The sequence below is a fragment of the Zonotrichia leucophrys genome, chromosome 2 (assembly GCF_028769735.1).
Source record: "Zonotrichia leucophrys gambelii isolate GWCS_2022_RI chromosome 2, RI_Zleu_2.0, whole genome shotgun sequence".
NCBI classification, from domain to species: domain Eukaryota; kingdom Metazoa; phylum Chordata; class Aves; order Passeriformes; family Passerellidae; genus Zonotrichia; species Zonotrichia leucophrys.
This window is the reverse complement of record NC_088171.1, coordinates 111976269-111995572: the sequence shown is the minus strand read 5'-3', so window position 1 is coordinate 111995572 and position 19304 is coordinate 111976269. Positions and strand designations below refer to the sequence as shown.

At 37.9% G+C, this 19304-nt stretch overlaps 1 protein-coding gene across 2 annotated transcripts; it reads right to left on the bottom strand.

Moving 5' to 3' along the window:
* Nucleotides 1–9669: 9669 nt before the first annotated feature.
* On the bottom strand, nt 9670–13127 carry PPDPFL (pancreatic progenitor cell differentiation and proliferation factor like). Of its 2 annotated transcripts, XM_064703506.1 has the most exons (5): nt 12998–13127; nt 12815–12911; nt 11765–11854; nt 11580–11679; nt 9670–11149 (listed from the first exon to the last, which is right to left on the bottom strand). In XM_064703506.1, exons 2-5 carry the CDS (start codon nt 12867–12869, stop codon nt 11137–11139), a joined length of 258 nt encoding a protein of 85 aa, XP_064559576.1. In that variant the 5' UTR covers nt 12870–12911; nt 12998–13127; the 3' UTR covers nt 9670–11136. The 2 variants fall into 2 exon arrangements, with proteins under 2 accessions (XP_064559576.1, XP_064559577.1); XM_064703507.1 differs by having other exon boundaries at nt 9686–11149; nt 12815–13019.
* Between the last annotated feature and the right edge of the window lie 6177 nt (nt 13128–19304).

The following is a 19304-nucleotide window of genomic DNA, read 5'->3' as shown; positions in this document are numbered from 1 at the left end:
AGTAAAAGAAAAGACAAATTTTGTATATTTTCAGCTGGCTTGGTAGAAGTTATTGTGAAAGTTGTCATTAACTCTGGTGCTTAAAAGATGAATCACATGGGAAATTGTACAATGTAAAATTTTGTTTCAGTCTGAAGCTCAGCTCCAATTAAATAATATTTTAATGATTGCATAGGAATTACAATGAATATAAAATTACTGGGTCTAATATTACTGATATATTGTCACAGACATCTTTTGTGAAAAATCCTTTCTTTAGGATTTTTCCCTCTTCTGGGAAGCTGAGGCCCAGAGAAAGAATGTAAACAATGGTTATCTGCTGCTGTGGAATGCAACAGGTGCACCTGTGATTGGCCCATGTTGGATGTTTACAATTAAGGGCCAATCAGAGACCAGCTCTCTCTGAGACAGAATCAGAGAGAGCTCCTTTGTTTATTCATTCCTATTCTATTCTTAGCTTAGCAGCTTCTGAGAATTTTCTCTCTATTCCTATTAGTATAGTTATAATGTAATATATATCATAAAATAATAAATCAGCCTTCTGATCAGGGAGTCAAGATTCTCGCCTCCCTCTTCACCCTGCAACCCTTGCAAGCCCAGTAACAATATATTTTAAAAATATTAAAATATACAATGTATGAAAAATTCTAGATATAAGTTTATATGTACACACAAAAACGTGCATGAAAGTGCCTTTTTTGCAAAAATGTAGCAATCTGCCAGAAAAAAAGAAGGCTTCTGTATAAGAATATAGTATGTGCAAAAACAATTTTCCCTGCAGAAATGCAAACACCAATACACAGTGTCCTTGATGATAAACTTTTCTGGTAGAGGCCCTGACAAAGGCATCATTAATGGTACTTTTGTGGTTTGATATCCAGCACCAGCTTGGCAAAGTTCAAGAAGCATCTGGACAATATTCTCAGGAGCATGGTGTAGCTCTTGGGGAGGGTGCCGTGCAGGGATGGGAGCTGGAGTCAATGATCCTTGTGGGTACCTTCCAACCCAGCTTATTCTGGGATTCTGTGATATGAGACTGAATAAGGGGAGCTACAAAATTAAATAGATTGCTCTATGAATCACCCATTTTAAATGAAAGAAAAAATGCTAATGCGGTTTGAAGATTACACAGCCAAAAAAGGTAGTGTATGCTAATAAGAAAGTCTATGGAAATGGTGAGCACAGTAGTGATAATTACAGAAGGAGATGTTGTAGTTCAATAAATACAATCCATACTCTTTAAGGAGCAGTATAGAGTATTGTATTGGTTTTGGCTGAGGTAGAGTTAACTTTCTGCACAATGGCTGGTATGGGGCTTTGTTTTGGATTTGTGCTGAACACAGAGTTGATACAACAGAAATGTTTTTGTTACTGCCGAGCAAGGCTTGCACAGAGCCAAGGCTTTTTCTGCTTCTCGTGCTGCCAGGCTGGTGAGGAAAGTGGGTGTGTATGGGAAGTGGGGAAGAGAGAGAGGACAAGTGACCCAAACCTAACAAAGAGATATTCCAGACCATGTGGCATCATGCCCAGTACATAATGTGGAGGGAAGAACAAAGAAGGGGTGGATGTTTGGAGTGAAGGCTTTTGTCTTCTTGAGTCACCATTACATGAGATGGAGTCCTGCTCTCCTGGAGATGGCTGGACACCTGCCTGCCCATGGGAAGCAGTGAGTTAATTCCTTGTATCACTTTGCTTGTGCATGGCCTTAGCTTTTCCTATTAAACTGCCTTTATCTCAATACATGAGTTTTTTACCTTTTACCCTTCCTATTCTCTGCCCAATCCTGCTGGCTGGGAGAGTTAGCAAGCAGCTGTATGGGGCCTGGTTGCTGGCTGGGGTTAAACCATGACACACATGTCTGTGTATAAAAATTCTAAATAATTTCCAGAAATACTGGGGTTTGCATTTAGTAAGATATAGCAATGATGCTTTATTTTATATTTATCTATGAATAAATAAATAGATGGATATGGATAAATATCTAGGTTTTTCAACAACATTTTAGCTGATATTGAAAGAAAAAAGCTTGTACCTACTGGTATTATGTTTAAAATCCAAGTTTTAGACACCATATGCTAGAAATCACTGATGTTATTCCTGCCCAGACAGTCTTAGCTGGCAAGAGTATAATAGTTATAATGTGGGAAACAATCAATTGATAACAGTCATGTGAGTTTGCAGAGAATTGTAAAAAGAAGAATTCTGAAGGCAGAGTGTTTTTATGCCCCCTTCTCTGTTCCTGTTTCTCCCTTCTCAAACATTTCTGACTTTCCATATCTTTAAATACTGACTGTAAGCCTGTCATTCTATTGATTTTTTTAATGTACAATTCATGAAACAGCCCCTCATTGCCCCACAAATTGAGAACTCTTTGTGTCCTCGTTTCACGTTTTGTAAGAAAGCAGGAATAATTAGACAATAATAAAGGAAATCTTGGCAAGTCTCAAAAGAAAATTCTCAGAAGAGAGATTTTGCTTATGTTTTTACTGCTCAAATTGTGCCTGCTCTTTGAGATGACCCAAAAACTGTGGTTCAATAAACACTGAAAGTACAAAGAATTCTCTCTCTCCTTCACTCCCATGCGCCTTCACACACATTAATGTAGGAGGCTCATAAAAGTCAAGCACCAGGGATGAGGGCCTTTATTTAGCCAAGGCATAATAATTTAATACAAGTGTAATGCACATAATGTGTTGACTTGCAAACAGAATAATCTAGGATCTTCAAATGCGCACTTTCAATAAAACAGTAATTTAAGAACACTTTTTTAAACTAATGAATTCAGACAATGTATGCCTTCTCTATTACCTATTCATGAAGTTGCTTCTCCCTCATACACTTGAAATAAATGTTGAATTGACTTTCTAACTAATTATAGAACAGTGTTAAGCAAGTCACAGCACAGTAACTTCAGCTGTAGTGTCCTGGGTGACTTATGTAAGACTAGAGGCACTTGGATTTCTTGGAAATAAGGATCTATTACTAAGACAAACTCCTCATCCTGTATTTGTAGAACACTCTTTCAGCAGACAAACAAGCAGTGTTCTTTCTAGGTCACGCCTCCACATCAGGGAAATGGGAGTGAGGTTTATTAACTGAAATTTATTTTCAGCTGTACAGTCTTTTCAATCCTGAAAAGACACCATAAAATTGTCCTTTATCTCTTCACACTGAAAGTGCACTCCTCTCATCAACTAAATGGATACCAAAATAGCTGAAACCTTACTAAAAATATGTCCTTACCTACATTTTTCCATACACTGCATAGTCATTCTTCAGACTGCAAATGATATAAGTAAAAATTAACTTCAGTTAATAAATTTGATTATTACAAACTAAAGCATATAAAAATAATTATATTCTATATAGTTGTGTTTCAGATATAAATTCTCAGGAGATAAAAGCTAATAACATCAATCTCTCAGCATTCATTTGCCCAAAAACCTTCAACCAATTAGAGTTTCCAGTCCCTACAGCTAAAATGCTCATCAGGCTAAATAAATAAATAAATAAATTAATTAATTAATTAATACTGACTGTTTTACTGTAAAATGATGAACAACGTCCACTGGTTCTGTGCCAAGATATTTGTCATGCTCTGTCAGGACCCCAGATAAATCTTCAGATATGCTTTCTGATAATTTGCTGCAGCCAGGCAGGGTTTATTCACCCTCCTTTCCCACTTTCAGCCTGCTTATTTGATAGCTCTGGTCTATTTAGAGATATCACTGTTAGTGCTCTTTAGTGGAAGGAAGAGAGAATTTAGCCCCCATATACAATTTACTGCAGCATTTAATGTTGCTTTCTCAGAGATTAGTAAAATTTTTGCTCTTTCTGATTTGCAGGTAAATGTTAAATTCAGGTTATTCCTCACTCTACATCTTTTAGAAGTCATTGTTATGAGCAGTCAAAATGTTTTGACATATATTTTCTGTTCTTTCACTGAAATACTGCATATTTTTTAAAAGTTCTGTTTTCCCTGAAATTCACAACATTTTGAATTAAATGCACACATGGGGCATATCTCAAGGAGCTTTTGCTGGCTACAGCCCATCACCACGTGCCCCATAAAGGCTTCATCCACTTCAATGTAACATGTGCATAAAACTGAGGGGGCAGGGGTGAGGGAGGGACAGCACTACATTGCAACAAGGGAAGCAATTTCTGAGAAGATTAGCCCATAAAAGAGGTCTTGAACAAAACTCCCGTTAGCCACTGCAGGAACGTATCCTGTCAACACATTCCAGGGATGCTATTTTTCAGCCTAAAAGTCAAGGTTTTATTGAGGTAAAAGATTGTGCTGCAGTCTTGCCCCCTGTTTTACAGCCACATTGTGGTTTCTTTCAATCCATTTCCCTTCTTTAGAGTTGGCTCAGTATAAATGATACAAGGGTCTGCTTTTTCTGAGCTTCTAATATGGCCTAGATTATTTCTTGGACACAGGAAAATACTTTTGCATTGGCAGGGGTGAGGGAGGTGGGGAGGGAGAGGGTTGACTTTTTTCCTTTATCCAGAGGCAGAAAATGTCCTAAAGATAGGCTTAAAAGGACTGCTGACTGCCCTGGCTGTCCTTTCTCTCTCATTTTCCTCTTTCTATGTGGGTGCTAAAATGAAGTTTGTTCTTGTTTTGTTTGTTTGTTTGTTTGTTTGTTTTTAATTAGTGCAGAGAAAACCAGGGATAGAGGAAAGAAGAGGAAATTAGCATTGATAAAAAACTCAGTGAGCCTTTGAGTCATTATGATCCCTACATATAATTAGGGTTTTAGGTGGGTGTGAATGACTATCACTACCATCCACCTTGTGATCCTTTTTGTTGTTTTGGTCTTTTTTTACTTCAAATCCATCAACAATGAGTTTACATTTATTTATTACAAAAAGCGCTTTTTCTTTCTGTGTATTTTTAAATGCCGCAGATGCTTTAATGTCCAAAGGGAAGTGAAGGGACATCCATTTTCAGAATTAGTCATAAAGGCCTTATATAATTTTATAATGCCAAGCAGTTGATGCCTTTCAAGATTAATAGCCAATGCTATGTTGTAAAAATGCAGAATAAAAGTCAATCCTTACATGAGAGAGCTACAGCCTAAGCACATTTATCTCAGAAGGTCTGAGCTGACTGGTTTAGTTACTGGAGCTCTATTTTAGTGGTGAGTAGGTGTTTAAAAAGTATTTCTATTATAAAGGTGCCCCCTCCAGACAAAAAAGGAGTTAAATTCACAGTACAGTGACAGACACACAGAAAAACAACTTCCCCACGAGATACATTAAACAGTAAAAGCAAAAAATTAATTTAGGATAATAATTACAACACCAAATAGAACTAGCAGTTCAAGTAACAATTTATTTGCAAAATGTATTTCTGTTTGTCAGTCTTTTGCAGCCACATTAGAAAGAAATACAAAGGAAGTAATACTTCATCAAGAAAAATATGTCTCTGGAAAGTACAAAATATGAAGGAGGAAGAAATTTTTGTTGCAGTGTTTTGTTTTGGTTTGTTTATTTCACAAATTGATTTTGAATTTTGCAGGCAGGCATTTCATTGTAACATAATTTGAAGGTATTAATACATAAAACATACAGTTACCTTGCTTCTTACATGCAATACTCCACTCAATTTGTTACTGCCATGGAGATATTGTATAGCCAGTAACACATCCCGTCAGTGTGATGCTGTGGTGGTTCCAGATTTCATCTGAACTTAAATGTATGGTGAGTCAGAGCTGGAGTCATGGCAGCATTTAATTAACCTGCTTAAAATATGTTGGGAAAACACCTATTTAAAGACACTTATTTCATTTTTTATTTTACCCCTAATATCATCCTTTCACTTCTGGACTATTATGAAACAGTGAAACTTTATTTAATGACTTTATTTATAGATTCTTAGAAAGATATTTTCTATCCAAACTAGGTTTAGTGTAAGAATCTTCCATAGGTTCCAAAATTCTATTCAAAGTGTAAGATGTTGTTTTTTCAAGATGAAGAAGCTAGTCTCTATGTAATGTAATAATATGTAATAATGGAATTAAAACAAAAAAAAATGTACAATACATTTTATCAAAGAGAGGATTAAAAGCTGTTTTAAAATTAAATTTTAAAAAAATGTGGGTTTTTAGTTGGACAAGTATTTAGTTGCAATAAGTAGAATTCTTTAAACATATTCTTTTTTGAGATATTAAGGAATTTACTCATCAAATTTCATTTCAAAGTGAATTGTGTGGCAGTTCAGGATCCAAGATTTCAAACTGGCTAACATTTTGATGCCATGCCAATACTTCACCAAAGGCCAGGAAATACTGCACTTTCTCCTTCTCTTTTGGATCACTTAGCAATGGTCTGTAAACTAGAGTCCAAAACATACTCTGGGAACCTGGCTTTTAGCTTTGATTCACAGAAGCAAAAAGTGCATTTCCAGCTGCTTCCACCTATTGATCCACTTCTACCGTGCTGAAATACTGCTTGAAGTTGGTGTAGCTGGATATTAAACAAAATCATGCAACCTCTTCAGAGAGATCCTTGAAGAGAAGCTGGAATCAGCACTTTAAAACTTTACTTGTTATTTAGGTTGTGCATTTCTGACTAGTACCTGGCCTGCTGTTCACAGAGAAATTCAAGTTGGTACCAGTGGGAAAGATCAGTAAAGATGAAGGTGATCAACCACAAAAAAATTTATTTTACACTATTTTACTTTTAGGCTGTTTTACACACTCTCCATCCCTGACTACTTCAATGTCAGGATGAAGTGATTTTTCACTTTGTGCCAAAAGAGCAACAGAAAACAAACCAAAACAAACAGAAAGGGAAACAAAATCAGAATACCTTTCTGAAAAGCTACTTCCAGTCCGGCTGGATTTCTCCTGGACATCCAGGCTTCAGTCTGTCCTGGAGATGATCCTCACAGGGTGGCTGACATCAATCTGTACCTTAGTTCTCCTAACCGAAAAAAGAGTTTTATCTTGCACCCAGGGGTGTTACTTCAACTAAACAAGTGAGTGAGATTATGTCTTCTGTATTGCAGGTACAAATGAAAATTGATTTTGTTGATGCTAAAGACGGTTGAGTTTGAAGGAGACACAATGGTTGACATAGCTAAGAAAAGCAACTTTTTGAGTGTAGAGGCCCTTTTTTATTCCATTTATGAGCCTCTCTAACATTATATCCCTGTACAGATCATGCTGTCATTTTGACTAAAAGCACTTTTATAATTTTATTTTTGAGAAAAAGTCAATAGAGTGTCTCTGAACATACCATCAAGGACTGTAAGTGGGACCTGAATCTTCTCTTTTTTCATAGGGCTGGGAAACAGCAATTTCTTTCCCCGCAGTTTCTGAGAGGGATGGAAGTGGAAAAAAAAGGAAAAAATGTTTTTCACAACTCCCTCCCAAAACAGTGATCTGATTCTCTTCTTTAGTAGTGATAGCTTCTTTCTATTACAAAAACCTATCTTCTAGTGATTATAAAAAGTATATTTCACATCTGCTACTGCCAGAACAGCTTAAAATGGTATATGACAGAGTGCATGACAAAAGAAACCTGACAGAATCCCTCCATCAATGAAGAGTCAGCCAGGGCAATGAACATGGTCATGGTCAAAATTTTCAGTCAGCAGCTGTATGTGCAATAACCCGAGAAATGTTTTGCAAACAATATTAATCCTGGTAGAAATGTCTGAGTAAACCCTGCTTGGGTTTTCCTTCATAGAAGAGTTGAGAAGTGACAATAATAGAGAGTCTTCTTTCAAGAAGAAATAATGAACTATTATTTAAGATCATGAACAAAAAATGAAGAGGGATTTGCAATTATTTTCAAGTATCAGGATGTTGCAATACCACAAAGAGAAGTAACCCTAACCAAAAAATTACAAGGATATTACTTACTCCTAAGAACTCAAAATTAGTTTGATTTGCTGTTAGATTTTCTCTTCATTCTTGTATTGAAAATCTGTTGTATGTACCTCGGTCCATTTATCATTCTTGCTTCTGCACAAAAAGTAAGTTTATTTTTAAAAAATCCCATTTCACTGAAATAGCTCCAGTCTTTAGAGTTAATCCTCACTATTGTCCATCCACAATATACAGTATTGCTTACCTCACATACAGGCAAGAAAACTCTAGGAAAGAAATGTAACTTTACAGTATTTCTTTCAAATAACAACTAGGGAAAATTCATTATTATGAATTTCTCTCTCTAAATGTGCAGAGCAGCAGATTTCATCCTTCTTGAACCAAAACAAATGGTACAAGAATTTTATTCTATTTTAACTTTTAAATACGATACTACTAGGACCAGGGCATTATGACTTAAATTTCCTTTTAGAAAAGAAATGGAAATCTATTATTACGTATTATTACTATATATGTGCTTAAGGTAAAGAAAAGAAAAATCTGGTTCTCAAGGCCAGCTTTCCACTCCTAATCTGGTTATGATAGCTGGATCTAACTTGGTATTTACACGCTAGCACAATTCTTGTGTCTAAAACTCACTTTTTTCTAGATGGATAACAATGTACAGATTAACTTAAAATAGATCTCTACTTATAGACCTTATAACAGCAAAAAGCAGAAAAGTGTTTCTTTTCTATTACAATTAATTGTTGATCAAACATTTGTACTGTCTTGGCCAGACTGGTACAGGAAATGATACTGTCTTCCTGTTTTCCTTACTCTAAGTGACATTTAAATGATACAATATAGCTTCCCCTTCCTATTTACCTCAGCTTCTCTTTAAATCAATTAAATTTTGGCTTTCCCCTCCTCTCAAAGGTGCATTGAATTGGCATTTAAATCAAGAAAACTAACATTTCCCTATTACTTGGACATAAAAAACTGCAGCCCTTTGTTTGCAAGCACTTTCATGTTCCGTTTACCCATATCCTCTCAGGAGTTTGTTATAGCAACATTAGATATTAATTAATGGAGCTGGCCCATTGCATACTTTGAAGAACTGGCATAGACCACTGTGAGTTGGCAGGGGTGCCCAAATGCTGAGCTGATCACAGCAGCAGAGGATGTGGATGGCACGAGGATGGCATTTCTATCACATTGTTGCCATTACAAAAACAAGTTGTTCATAGAGCCTAAGCAGATGAAAGCAAACAACATACAGCCTTCTTCCCCTCACCCTGAAAAATAACTGTGTTTTGGTTCAGGGGAGCTTTTGTGGGTTTTAGCAGCTTATCAGCTCTTTAAGCCTGTTCTGCACCCCAAGTTTTGACTCTGTAAGGACAGAAGCAGTTTAAGCTCAGTGAGTAATATGGAAACTTGTCACTGATTTTCCACAGTGTTTCCTGAATCACATATTTCACATGTGCAATAATAATAAGGTTACAGCATTCTTGATTTCAAGACAGATCTTCAAAGAGAGTCTCAGTCATCTTCTTGTAACTATTCTTGTGTTGTCTTTCTTCCTGTACAACATTGTTTTATAGAAAAAGGTGTAGGGGCTTTTTCTTAGTTTGCACTCCTTTTCAAAGTCACATCAGACCTTAAAGTGACTAAAGGAAGAATGCGATGCACACACAACATAGACTTTTGAGGGGGGTTTAAATTTTTCAAATAGTTTTTTTTAAATAAATAAATAAATACACATTCAAAACGGAAAACCCAAATCTACACAGCATTTCCACCACAGGCAACATAGAACACCATTTTGCTTTTGGAGGCCAAAAATAAGTCAGACAAAATATTCATTAAATCTTTATTAATAAAAAAAAATTTAGTATAAAAAAGGTCATTCTGTATACTTAGAGAATAGACAAAGATGAAACTATACAACAGCAGTAAAGTAAGACACAAGTCAATTTAAAGACCCTTGAAATCAAGTTTTCAGAATTGTGCTCTTTTCTGTTGTCATCTGCCATGCCTTTATTGCCTCCACCAAGACTGTAAACTCCCTGAAGCAACCACTTGATACACCTTGGAGTTATGCATTACCATGACAACCATTAGCCTATAATAAAAAGATGTTGCCTACATTAATGTTTGCTACTGTTAGTTCATCCAGTGATGGACAAATATCCAGCAGGTTTAATGACAGTACATCAAAAAGTTGCATAGATACTAGTCACAAATGTTATAATCCAGCCAAATACTTATTTCCCATAGTCCTCGATGTGTTTCAGTCATGCCCAGTAGAATAAACAATTGTTATACTAATTAGCTTCATTTAGTCTTCAGCAATGCAACGTTATAGTGCCTTTCAAGAGCATGACAAAAGTACATTGGATAACAACAATAACGTGATTACTTTGAGTGGAATCCTGTGCCAGATCTAGCCCTCATAACTAATCTGGCAGAGAGCAGAATATTGATAGAATTTGCCACTTAGGAACAAGTAGGTCTTTAAGCCACAACAAAGCAGGCAGAAGAAATCTAAAACAAACTAGAAGTATCAACTCTGATTATGGTTGTTCCTATCCTTGGAAAAGGTCAGTTTCTATTAGGATTACTGGTTTCTTGTTCCTCTCCTCTATTCTGTCCTCAAATACCAGCATACATAGGTAGGAATGAAAGTGGTACCTGGGTATTTGAAGTTGGGATCTATGCACTCTGCTTGATCAAAGAAACCAAACTGATTATTGCTTGTTCATATAACTGGGCTTTCTAAAAGCAAAGCTATTGACAAGCATTCTTGTAAACTTAAACCCTGTAACTGGTACACAAATACTGGATAAAAGACATGTGCCACACAGCAGTCCTACTCTGAATTATAGATCTGAATCTTGCTTACATCAGTGTGACTGCCTATAGAGCTGGTATCTTAAAGGCAACTTAACTGAATCACCTATTGCAAAGTCATTCAATACACATCTTCCTCCTAAATCTATGATGTCTTATTTTTTCTGTCACTTTTCTCTAATTATTTGAGTCCTCAGGATGTTTATTCCTGGAAACTTTCATTAGAGAGACATCACAAATTATGGCAAATCTGGAAAGAACACAGTAGGCCATGGATACATACATTAAGCAATATCATTTTAGCTACTGAAAAAATATTTTGAAAATACACTTTTCCACTCTCCTAAAGGTTTTGTTTTCCTCTTGCAGCTGAACCCAGACATTAGGAAGATCCCAAGCCTCTTGGAAAAACAAGTCTGTATGTAGCATCTCAGTCAGAAAAGCCATCATGCTGTCCTTTTCAACTGTTGGTACTGTGGAAACATATTTATAAAGGTTATAAACATAATTTTCACTGTATTTACCTCAAAGACATTTATTTATCTGCCTAAGTATTTTTTAAGGCATTCATATCAGCTTTTTAACAGAAAGTAAAATGGCCAAACTGTATAAATGGTTGTGCAAGTTGTACAGGTACATGATTAAATAAACATCACCATAAGTGTGAAACAGTAATAGGCACTGCCACCTGCCTAATGTGAAGTAGCATATGAGTTCATTTGTTAAAATGAAAACATAGAAAGGTTGCATAGCATTACACTTGATGTATATTCTACTTAAATCATCAAAACAGCATTGCACCTCACCAGATGGTTTTAGCTGATTATGACTTGTTTACTAACACTGTTACCAAAAGGAAAGCAGAGCAAGTAAGTTATCCCCTGTTTTAAAAGCAGGACTCACCTGCTTGCTGAGAGTGTTTTTCTGCCAACAGTGGGTGGAGAGGGTTCACAGTGGAAGAAGCTTTTTATCCACCAATGTTTATCAATTAACTCTGGTAACCCTGCCAAAGGAGAAAAGCCCACAACGTTAGACACTGGATGAATAACAGGAAAAACTGAAAAGTGTTTCAAAGAAGGGAACAATACCATGCAATGCTTTGTCCTGGTCTGTGATGTTCACAGCATCCAAACAGCAGGAGGAGCTGGAAGAAACGCTGGATTCCGAGTTCAGTCTTGCTGTTCATGGAAAACAGAGACACACGCAAAAAAAAAAAAAAAAAAAGTGCTTTGAGAGAGTGCACTCTTTATATGTCAGGAGCTTTTCAGACATGCTGCTACCTCAGAGGAAACAATTTCACTGAGCCACAGAGTGTAACTGTTCTACTACAGTTTTCATAAGAACTTTGATATCAGTTTCTCTCTCACTCTACTCATACTTCCCTTAAAAGCATACTGAGATCTGTCTGCATAACTTTCACTGAAATCACTGACAAAGCCACTGATCATGGCCACACTGCTGTCAAGACAAGCAAGTGCATCCTTGAACATCCATGTCCACAACAACCCAATTGCCATGCTTTCCCTTATGACACAACTAAATACTACACTCCCATTAGTGTCCATCGTGGACCTACAAATCCTAACACACCACGTGGACTCTCAAAGCAGTGATTATTTCACATATTTAGAAACAAAAAATGTGAATTGATTTGTATTGTGCCTAGATTTCCAAAGTAAAGAGGAAGTAAAGAGGAAGTAAAGGTAGAAACCTTGACTTGCTAGGCTAGCACTTTTACTAGGTCATGTTTTATACATATATACATATCTATAAATATATACATATATAAGACACTAATAAATAATTCTAAGTAGAGTCATTTTAAAAATAAAGGCAGATAAATAACCAGAAGGAGATGGTCATTAAAACTAAAGTTCTGTGATATGAAAAACTCTCCAAGAAATTAAAAGCTATTTAGGCAGAGACAACTCTTTGCCTCCAGCTCATCTAGACATCACCTGAAACACTTTCTGACACTTTCAAACACAAGTGCCAACAACCGGGCGACTTTCTCGGGAGAGGCTCGGGGGCTCAGCCTCCCTCCTCCAGAGGCGCTCCCCAGGCAGGGAGAGAGGAAGAGGGGAGAGAAGGGCGAGGGGTGTGTTTGGGAACAAGCTCCCGCCCCGCCGAGCACTCACTCCTGTAGTACTGGTTCTTGGCCAGGAGGCAGCCGGCGGACGGGACGGAGGCCATGGCGGCGACTCGACGGGGAATCCGGCTTTCTCAGGGAGGAGCCTGCGGAGGAAAGGATGGACGCTCTGTGCCGGGGGAAGGAGGCGCCCGGCGGGGGAGCGGAGTGCTGTCCCGTCGCTGCGGCTCACCTGCGTGAGGGCCAGCGGCCGTGCAGAGGCAGAACCCGGGCCCTGTTCCGCACCGAGCCTCTGAGGGGCCGCGGCCGCCCTTTATGGGACGGGCAGGCAGCTCCCCCCGCCCGGGGGTGGCGGCACAGGCGGGACGGGAGGGGATGGGAGGGGACGGAGCCCGTGGCTGCCCTGCACCGCCCGGGTCGGCCCGGGACAGCCCCGGCGGCTCCCGCGTCCCCGCAGCGGCCCCTCGGTGCCCGCTCCTGCCTGTGGTCCCGAGCACATCGCTGCAGTGGGGACTGGGAGCTGCTGCGCTGAATATTCTCGTCCCTATGGGCAATGGGAAGGGCAGACAGGTGTCGGTTTGGATAAAGATTTTTGTTCAGAATCGCGAACGTGGCTATGCATATACACTGATTTCTTTAGTGAAGCCAAAGGAATTATCTCCACTCTCATGGTAATGATTAAAACTGTGATCGCGTAGTCTTGGTAAAATTAAAATGAAGTCCAAGATAGATCACAAAACTACTTTTACTTTCCCATGATAAATGCACAGCTCCTTTTCATTGCTGCAATCATATTGTATGGCAAAGCTAGTCCAACAGTGTGTGACCTCACCTTTCAGAACTGTCAAGAGAAAAAGTAACAAATAGCTTTGGCTATTTGGTTTGCTCCCACTCCACAGCAAAACTTTTTGTCCTTTTTTTCTTTCCCTAGCAGGGGCTGTGGGTAAGAACACAGAGGTGAAGTGTGTGTGGTACGATGTTACTGTCACATCTGCTTGAATAGTGAATTCTCTCTCAAATGTTAAGGACATAGCTCATAATAGCTCCTAGCATATTTATCACAGTGTAAACCACACTGCAGGGAAACCACCTCTAAAACAATACCCACACAGCATTTGTAACAGGCAAGCAGAGTGTGTTCTCATAGGCCTTTTTACTGATGTGCTGTCAGTCTTGACAATGTGGTGGTCTCTCCTGAGCAAAGACTGAAGGCTCATCACTGAGAAATCTGCAAGATAGACATAGGATATTCCTTGCAGATGACTCTATACCAAGCAGTAACACCAGTTACCCCATACATTTATACTGTTATGTGAAAAAACACTGTAAGAGTAGTAGTACTCACTGTTGCAGCTTCTTCTAATCAAGTTCCATTTTCAGTCTTGTTCCATTTGAAGGCAATAAATTTCTGCAACACCCCATTTGTTTTTGACACCATAAATGCCCTCATACTGAGCACTCTGTTGAATTGTCAAATCCATTCCTGAAAGAGAGGAAGGATCTTCCCAAAGAGCCATAAGAAATGGTCTTCTTGGGCTGTGAGGGTGGGCATTTGTAGTGATAGCATTGTGTCCTAGACAGAGCTAGTAACATTATCATTTATTGGATCTGCTTTTGTCTTTCAGCTTTAAAATCCTGTTTAAATATTTTGGTAATGTTCATTGGTTTGTCAAGGACATTATCAGAAAAGCTGTTTAGGCTCTAACATGCCCATGGTATAGGCTTTGTATTTTACAAGGAAACAGACATAATTTTCTCTCTTGCAAGCCTCACAAGCATCCATCCATTTCAGGGCCGTGCCAAAATACTCAGGAGCTGGGGAACACCAGGTCTGTAAAATTTTCAGTTGTTTCACGGCTGCATGTGTATAATTTGGCTTTATCATTTGGTATACATGCTCATCTACCACTTTTGGTTTAGAGCCTTTTTTAATGCACTGGAATAGAAAGGGCTTACTTAATGAGAAATTTTCCACTATTTCTCTCACTTAGTCTGTCATTATGTCCTATCTATTGTATTTTCTTTTAGTAAGAATACAGCATCCTCTGAATGTAGAACTGCAGGTTTCCCAAGTGTTTTTTCTTGCATGGTCATTCTGGCAGACTGTTTCTAAAATACTGGCACAAGTATTTTAAAGTATTGCTACAAAACCAAGGCATGCTGTTATCTTCAGCTAACAAGAGGGAATTCTGAGATCCAGAGGAGCTAAGATAAAATTTACCAAAAATCTTACACGTCTCATATGAGGGCTGTTTAAGACTTTATTTTTTTATAACTGTTCAATGCCATAGTTCATTTAACCACTTATAGCTGTCATTTACTTCAGATCCAGATTTAAGTACTCAGTGTGTTGATAAATCAGGTTCTCAATCAGACACTGAAAAACTTGGTTAGTGGCCACCTGCGATAAAGAAATTCACATAGCATCAATTACAAACTCAGGGGCAAGGTTGCTATTTAACTTTCAAGACAGCATTCAATTGCCTTAACCACTGACCCATTATTTTCTCCCTGAAAGCCTTGGCTGCATCACTTCTCAAATTCTGTCATGAATATGGAAGTAGTCCTATTAAATAATGCTATAGTCTCTTGAATATAACAAACTCAGTTCATATCCATGCTTTATCCAAGAAGAGGCAGGGGCCCTATGAAATAAATAATATATAAATAAATACATAATTCCCAATTTTGTAAAAATGTGTTTACAAAATGTACATTTCCAGCCCCTTGAATTAATAATACTATGACCTTAAAAATAGCATTAATATAACATTAGTTATATTAGTTTGTGTATGCATAACTATTAAATAGAGGCTGTTTTGTTTGTGATCCCATGAAACATGGATACTTCTAAGAAAGTAACTTGAAATTAAAAATTATATCAATACAACTGATTAAATGGATCAATCTCCCACTGTATTGTGCCAGGATTACCTGACATAACCTTTTATTGCACATTAAAAGCAAAACATCACTGTCACAAAAAGGAAAACAAACAAGCAGTCTATATAGAGTTATACTTTGAAGCTGACCTGTTAATTATTTACCAAAAATGTTTATCTAATAAACTTAACTACTCTTTCACTTCTTGGAACATCTGTGAGCCTGGTGCTTTCTGGGGACTTGCTTTGGACTTCCGTGCACTTTTATGACTTTTTTTTCACTTTTCCTTGCCGCTTAGCCTTCTCTAAGAGTACTGTGGCATTAGAAATTCTACAGTGTTGCTTCAGAGCTGTGTCCTGTGTATGATTATATTGGTGCTCTGACAATGTTTAGAGCGATGTGAACAATTTGAGTGAAGGCAGCTTTCTGAATGCATATGCAGAAAGGTGCTGTTTTGGCACATGAGGGTTGAATATTCGCTCCCCACAAGCCTCTGGAAAAGCAGATTTTGCACCTTTTCATAAATCATAGAATCACAGAATAGTTTGAGTTTAAATGCACCTAGAAGGATCATTAAGTCCAGCTGTTAAGTGAATCGTACATACAGGGATCGAGCCCACAACCTTGGCATTATTAGCACCCTGCTCTAACCAACTGGGCCAATCTCAAAATTAATCTTATTACCCATCCACAGCTAACATGTCATTTCAATTTTTTACAGAAATTATACATCACTCTTTTTTTAAGGGAAGTGTGTACCAGTTCTCCATAAGAAGACCAAACTTCCTTGAATTTTGTTAATATATCCATTTTGTAATGGATGTATTGACATTTTTAGAGAACTTTCAGAAACATTTCCTTCATGGATCTCATGGATTAGTAACTCTAATTATTCACTATTTATCTCAACAAATTGCTTTGCATACCTAGTCTGTCAAATTTTGAAAAGAGTCTATAAAAGAGGCTCGCATTAAAGAAATTTCATAGTTCCACTTTGTGAAGTAAAAAAACTTTGCCATGCAAAATTTACTTATCAAAACCTGTTTAGTTTGTTAGCTGCTTACAAGGACCAGTGCCATGACTTACTTTTTTCATTCATTTGTTTTATTTTTCAAATATTCCTCCAAGCCAAACAGCTCAGCAGAAATGCAGGGCTCATCTATCAAAAACAAGAGGAGTTGAGGTATTGATGGCAGTGTGAGAATTATATAAATGGCAGAGTGAGAGGTGGCAGGGGAATGGAAATTCATATTGTATGTAGCCTGCAAGATACATGGAGCCATAGAGCTGCTGGGGAGATTCTGAGCACAGAAGGGACAAGAAAAATTTGTCTTCACCACTGCAGTGTGTGACACCACTGCAAATCAACCGCTCTGTAGTAGTGACCACTCCCAGTAATGAGCTGATAGTTTACTGAGCTGTGACACTTTCTTTCATTGTTTTTATTTTTGATCTTTACTACAAATGGGAATATAAATTTGACAAAAAACAAAATGAAGCAACACCTTTGATGAAGAGAAAAAGATTTCTTTTTCCTGACCATTTAAGATATTGGATGAGAGAATACTGAAAGCAAAGGGTAGCTACTGATCTCTGGAGCGCATGGAGTACACCTCTGAATGATGCACATTTCCAGAAATGTCAGCAAAAGCAGGGAAAACACATACTTTTACATACAAATTGCATGGCAGAAGAACTGAGAAAGACTGTACATTTCTAAATTGTTAGTACATCTTTGTGCATTTACTGTGAAATGACAGTTTTCAAAGGCTAAAAGTTACAAATTTCTCTATATTCAGTCCAATTCATGTCCAATGCAGCCCTACACTCACACAAAAACAAAGACATTTTAGCATTTGTCACTTTAGTTTTATCTTAGCTTTTAACTAAAGCCATTTTTCTTTGGATCCATATGCAACAAGCTGTACAAAGTTCTTCCATCAAGCTACATCTTTTACATCTTTCTCAGAAGGATTATCAATACTTGGACTTTTTGTTACTTTTGTTTAACAAGTATTCTGAAGAAGAAGATATAAGCTCCCAGTATCACCAAATATAAGGATTAAAAATTGTATTCCTACAAAACAGAATATGTAATTGATTGAAATGTAACTGAATGAAGCAAGATTGAAACATGTTTATATTATGTTTATATTATACCTTTTTATTCTGTCCCTGGAAATTTATTGATCTATAGAGATGAGAAATTTGGCTAGTTATTCAATTTCACACCCATTACTGAGATGCAGGGCCAAATTGCATATTTTTAATACTCTTGTCCATTTTGGTTAAAACATTTTACTGAATAGCATCCACTTTTTCCAATTGCTGTAAAGAGTTCTGAGCATTTTGATATACACCCACAGACTCATTTCTCATTCACTTCTGTACCTGCTCTCTCTCTGTCCTTGCAGGTAGAATGGACTCAGGCTCACCAATTTGAGCACAACCTGTCACCTCTGCAAAGGCATCCTAGAAGGCTGTAGTAGCCCGTCATGCCCATCATATTCCTCAGCACTGAGACAAGCTGGCATGCTCATTTCTTTACTGGTTGTTCTTGTCACCAGGCCAGATGCTCAGAATGGAGCAGCATGAGGTGCAAAAAGAATCAGGGAACTTGTGAATAAGAAGAACATATTCATAATTTTGCAGCTGGAAAATTTCCCATTAACCTAGCAACAGAGCTAGCCCAGGACAACACAGAGCTGAACTGTTCCAAAATTAAGAAGTCAAAGTCTTCTTTTACAAGCTTTCTTAGAGCAAACTGTATATCCTGAAGGTGTGGCAGACTTACATCTACATGGTGAGGTTGTGACAGCAACACCTGAAGAAACATTAAAGCCTTAATTCACTCACAACTCCCTCCAGCATGCAGAGGAGGAAGGCTGGCTGTGTCAGACTTATCACACCAGGATGTCAGGTCAGATCCTCAGTTAATTATGCTTGTTGTTTCCTTATTCTCTCAAAATTTAACCAGTTGATCTCAGAAGTGCAAACACTATTAGGACTGATCAGGGACTCTGCCATTTTTTCTAGACTCCCACACACTTAATTTCACCTGAAATCAGAGTTTAAATATGCTTAGTACCATTCTTTGGCCCTGAAGACAACTGTTATGAAATGGCCAACAGGCACGCTGTTTTATAGTGCAAAATAAGATGTTTACAACCAAAATGATGAAGAATTCTCTCTTGCTTGTGTTAAAACCCAAGCTGCTTGGCAGTTTTTTGGGAAAAAGCCAGGGAAAGCCCTAAGCCACTCCAGGACATTTCTAATTATCTTAATAGAATGGACAATCATGTTCTGTCTCCTGTCAAGGTTCCCTGGCATTAATTCAAGGGTTAGTTAACTTAATGTGATGTCACTGGTGCCTAGTGTAAGATCCAGTCCAATAAGCTGGCAGACAAATGACTCTGCTAGGCATCCATTTGAAATCCTACCATGTTTAACATTTGGGTGTAGATGGCTAATTAGGGTCCAGTTATTGCATTTCTTTAGATCTTAATGGATCTAATGCAGGGGCAGTTTCCATCTCCACAGATGCTGCTGGCAGGAAGTCTTTCTCTGAGGCTTCTGCAAAGCTGCCTCCACACACAGAGTGCCAAGTCTTTTAGCACAGCCAAGGCTAGAGCACAGTCCCATTCACACCACCAGGG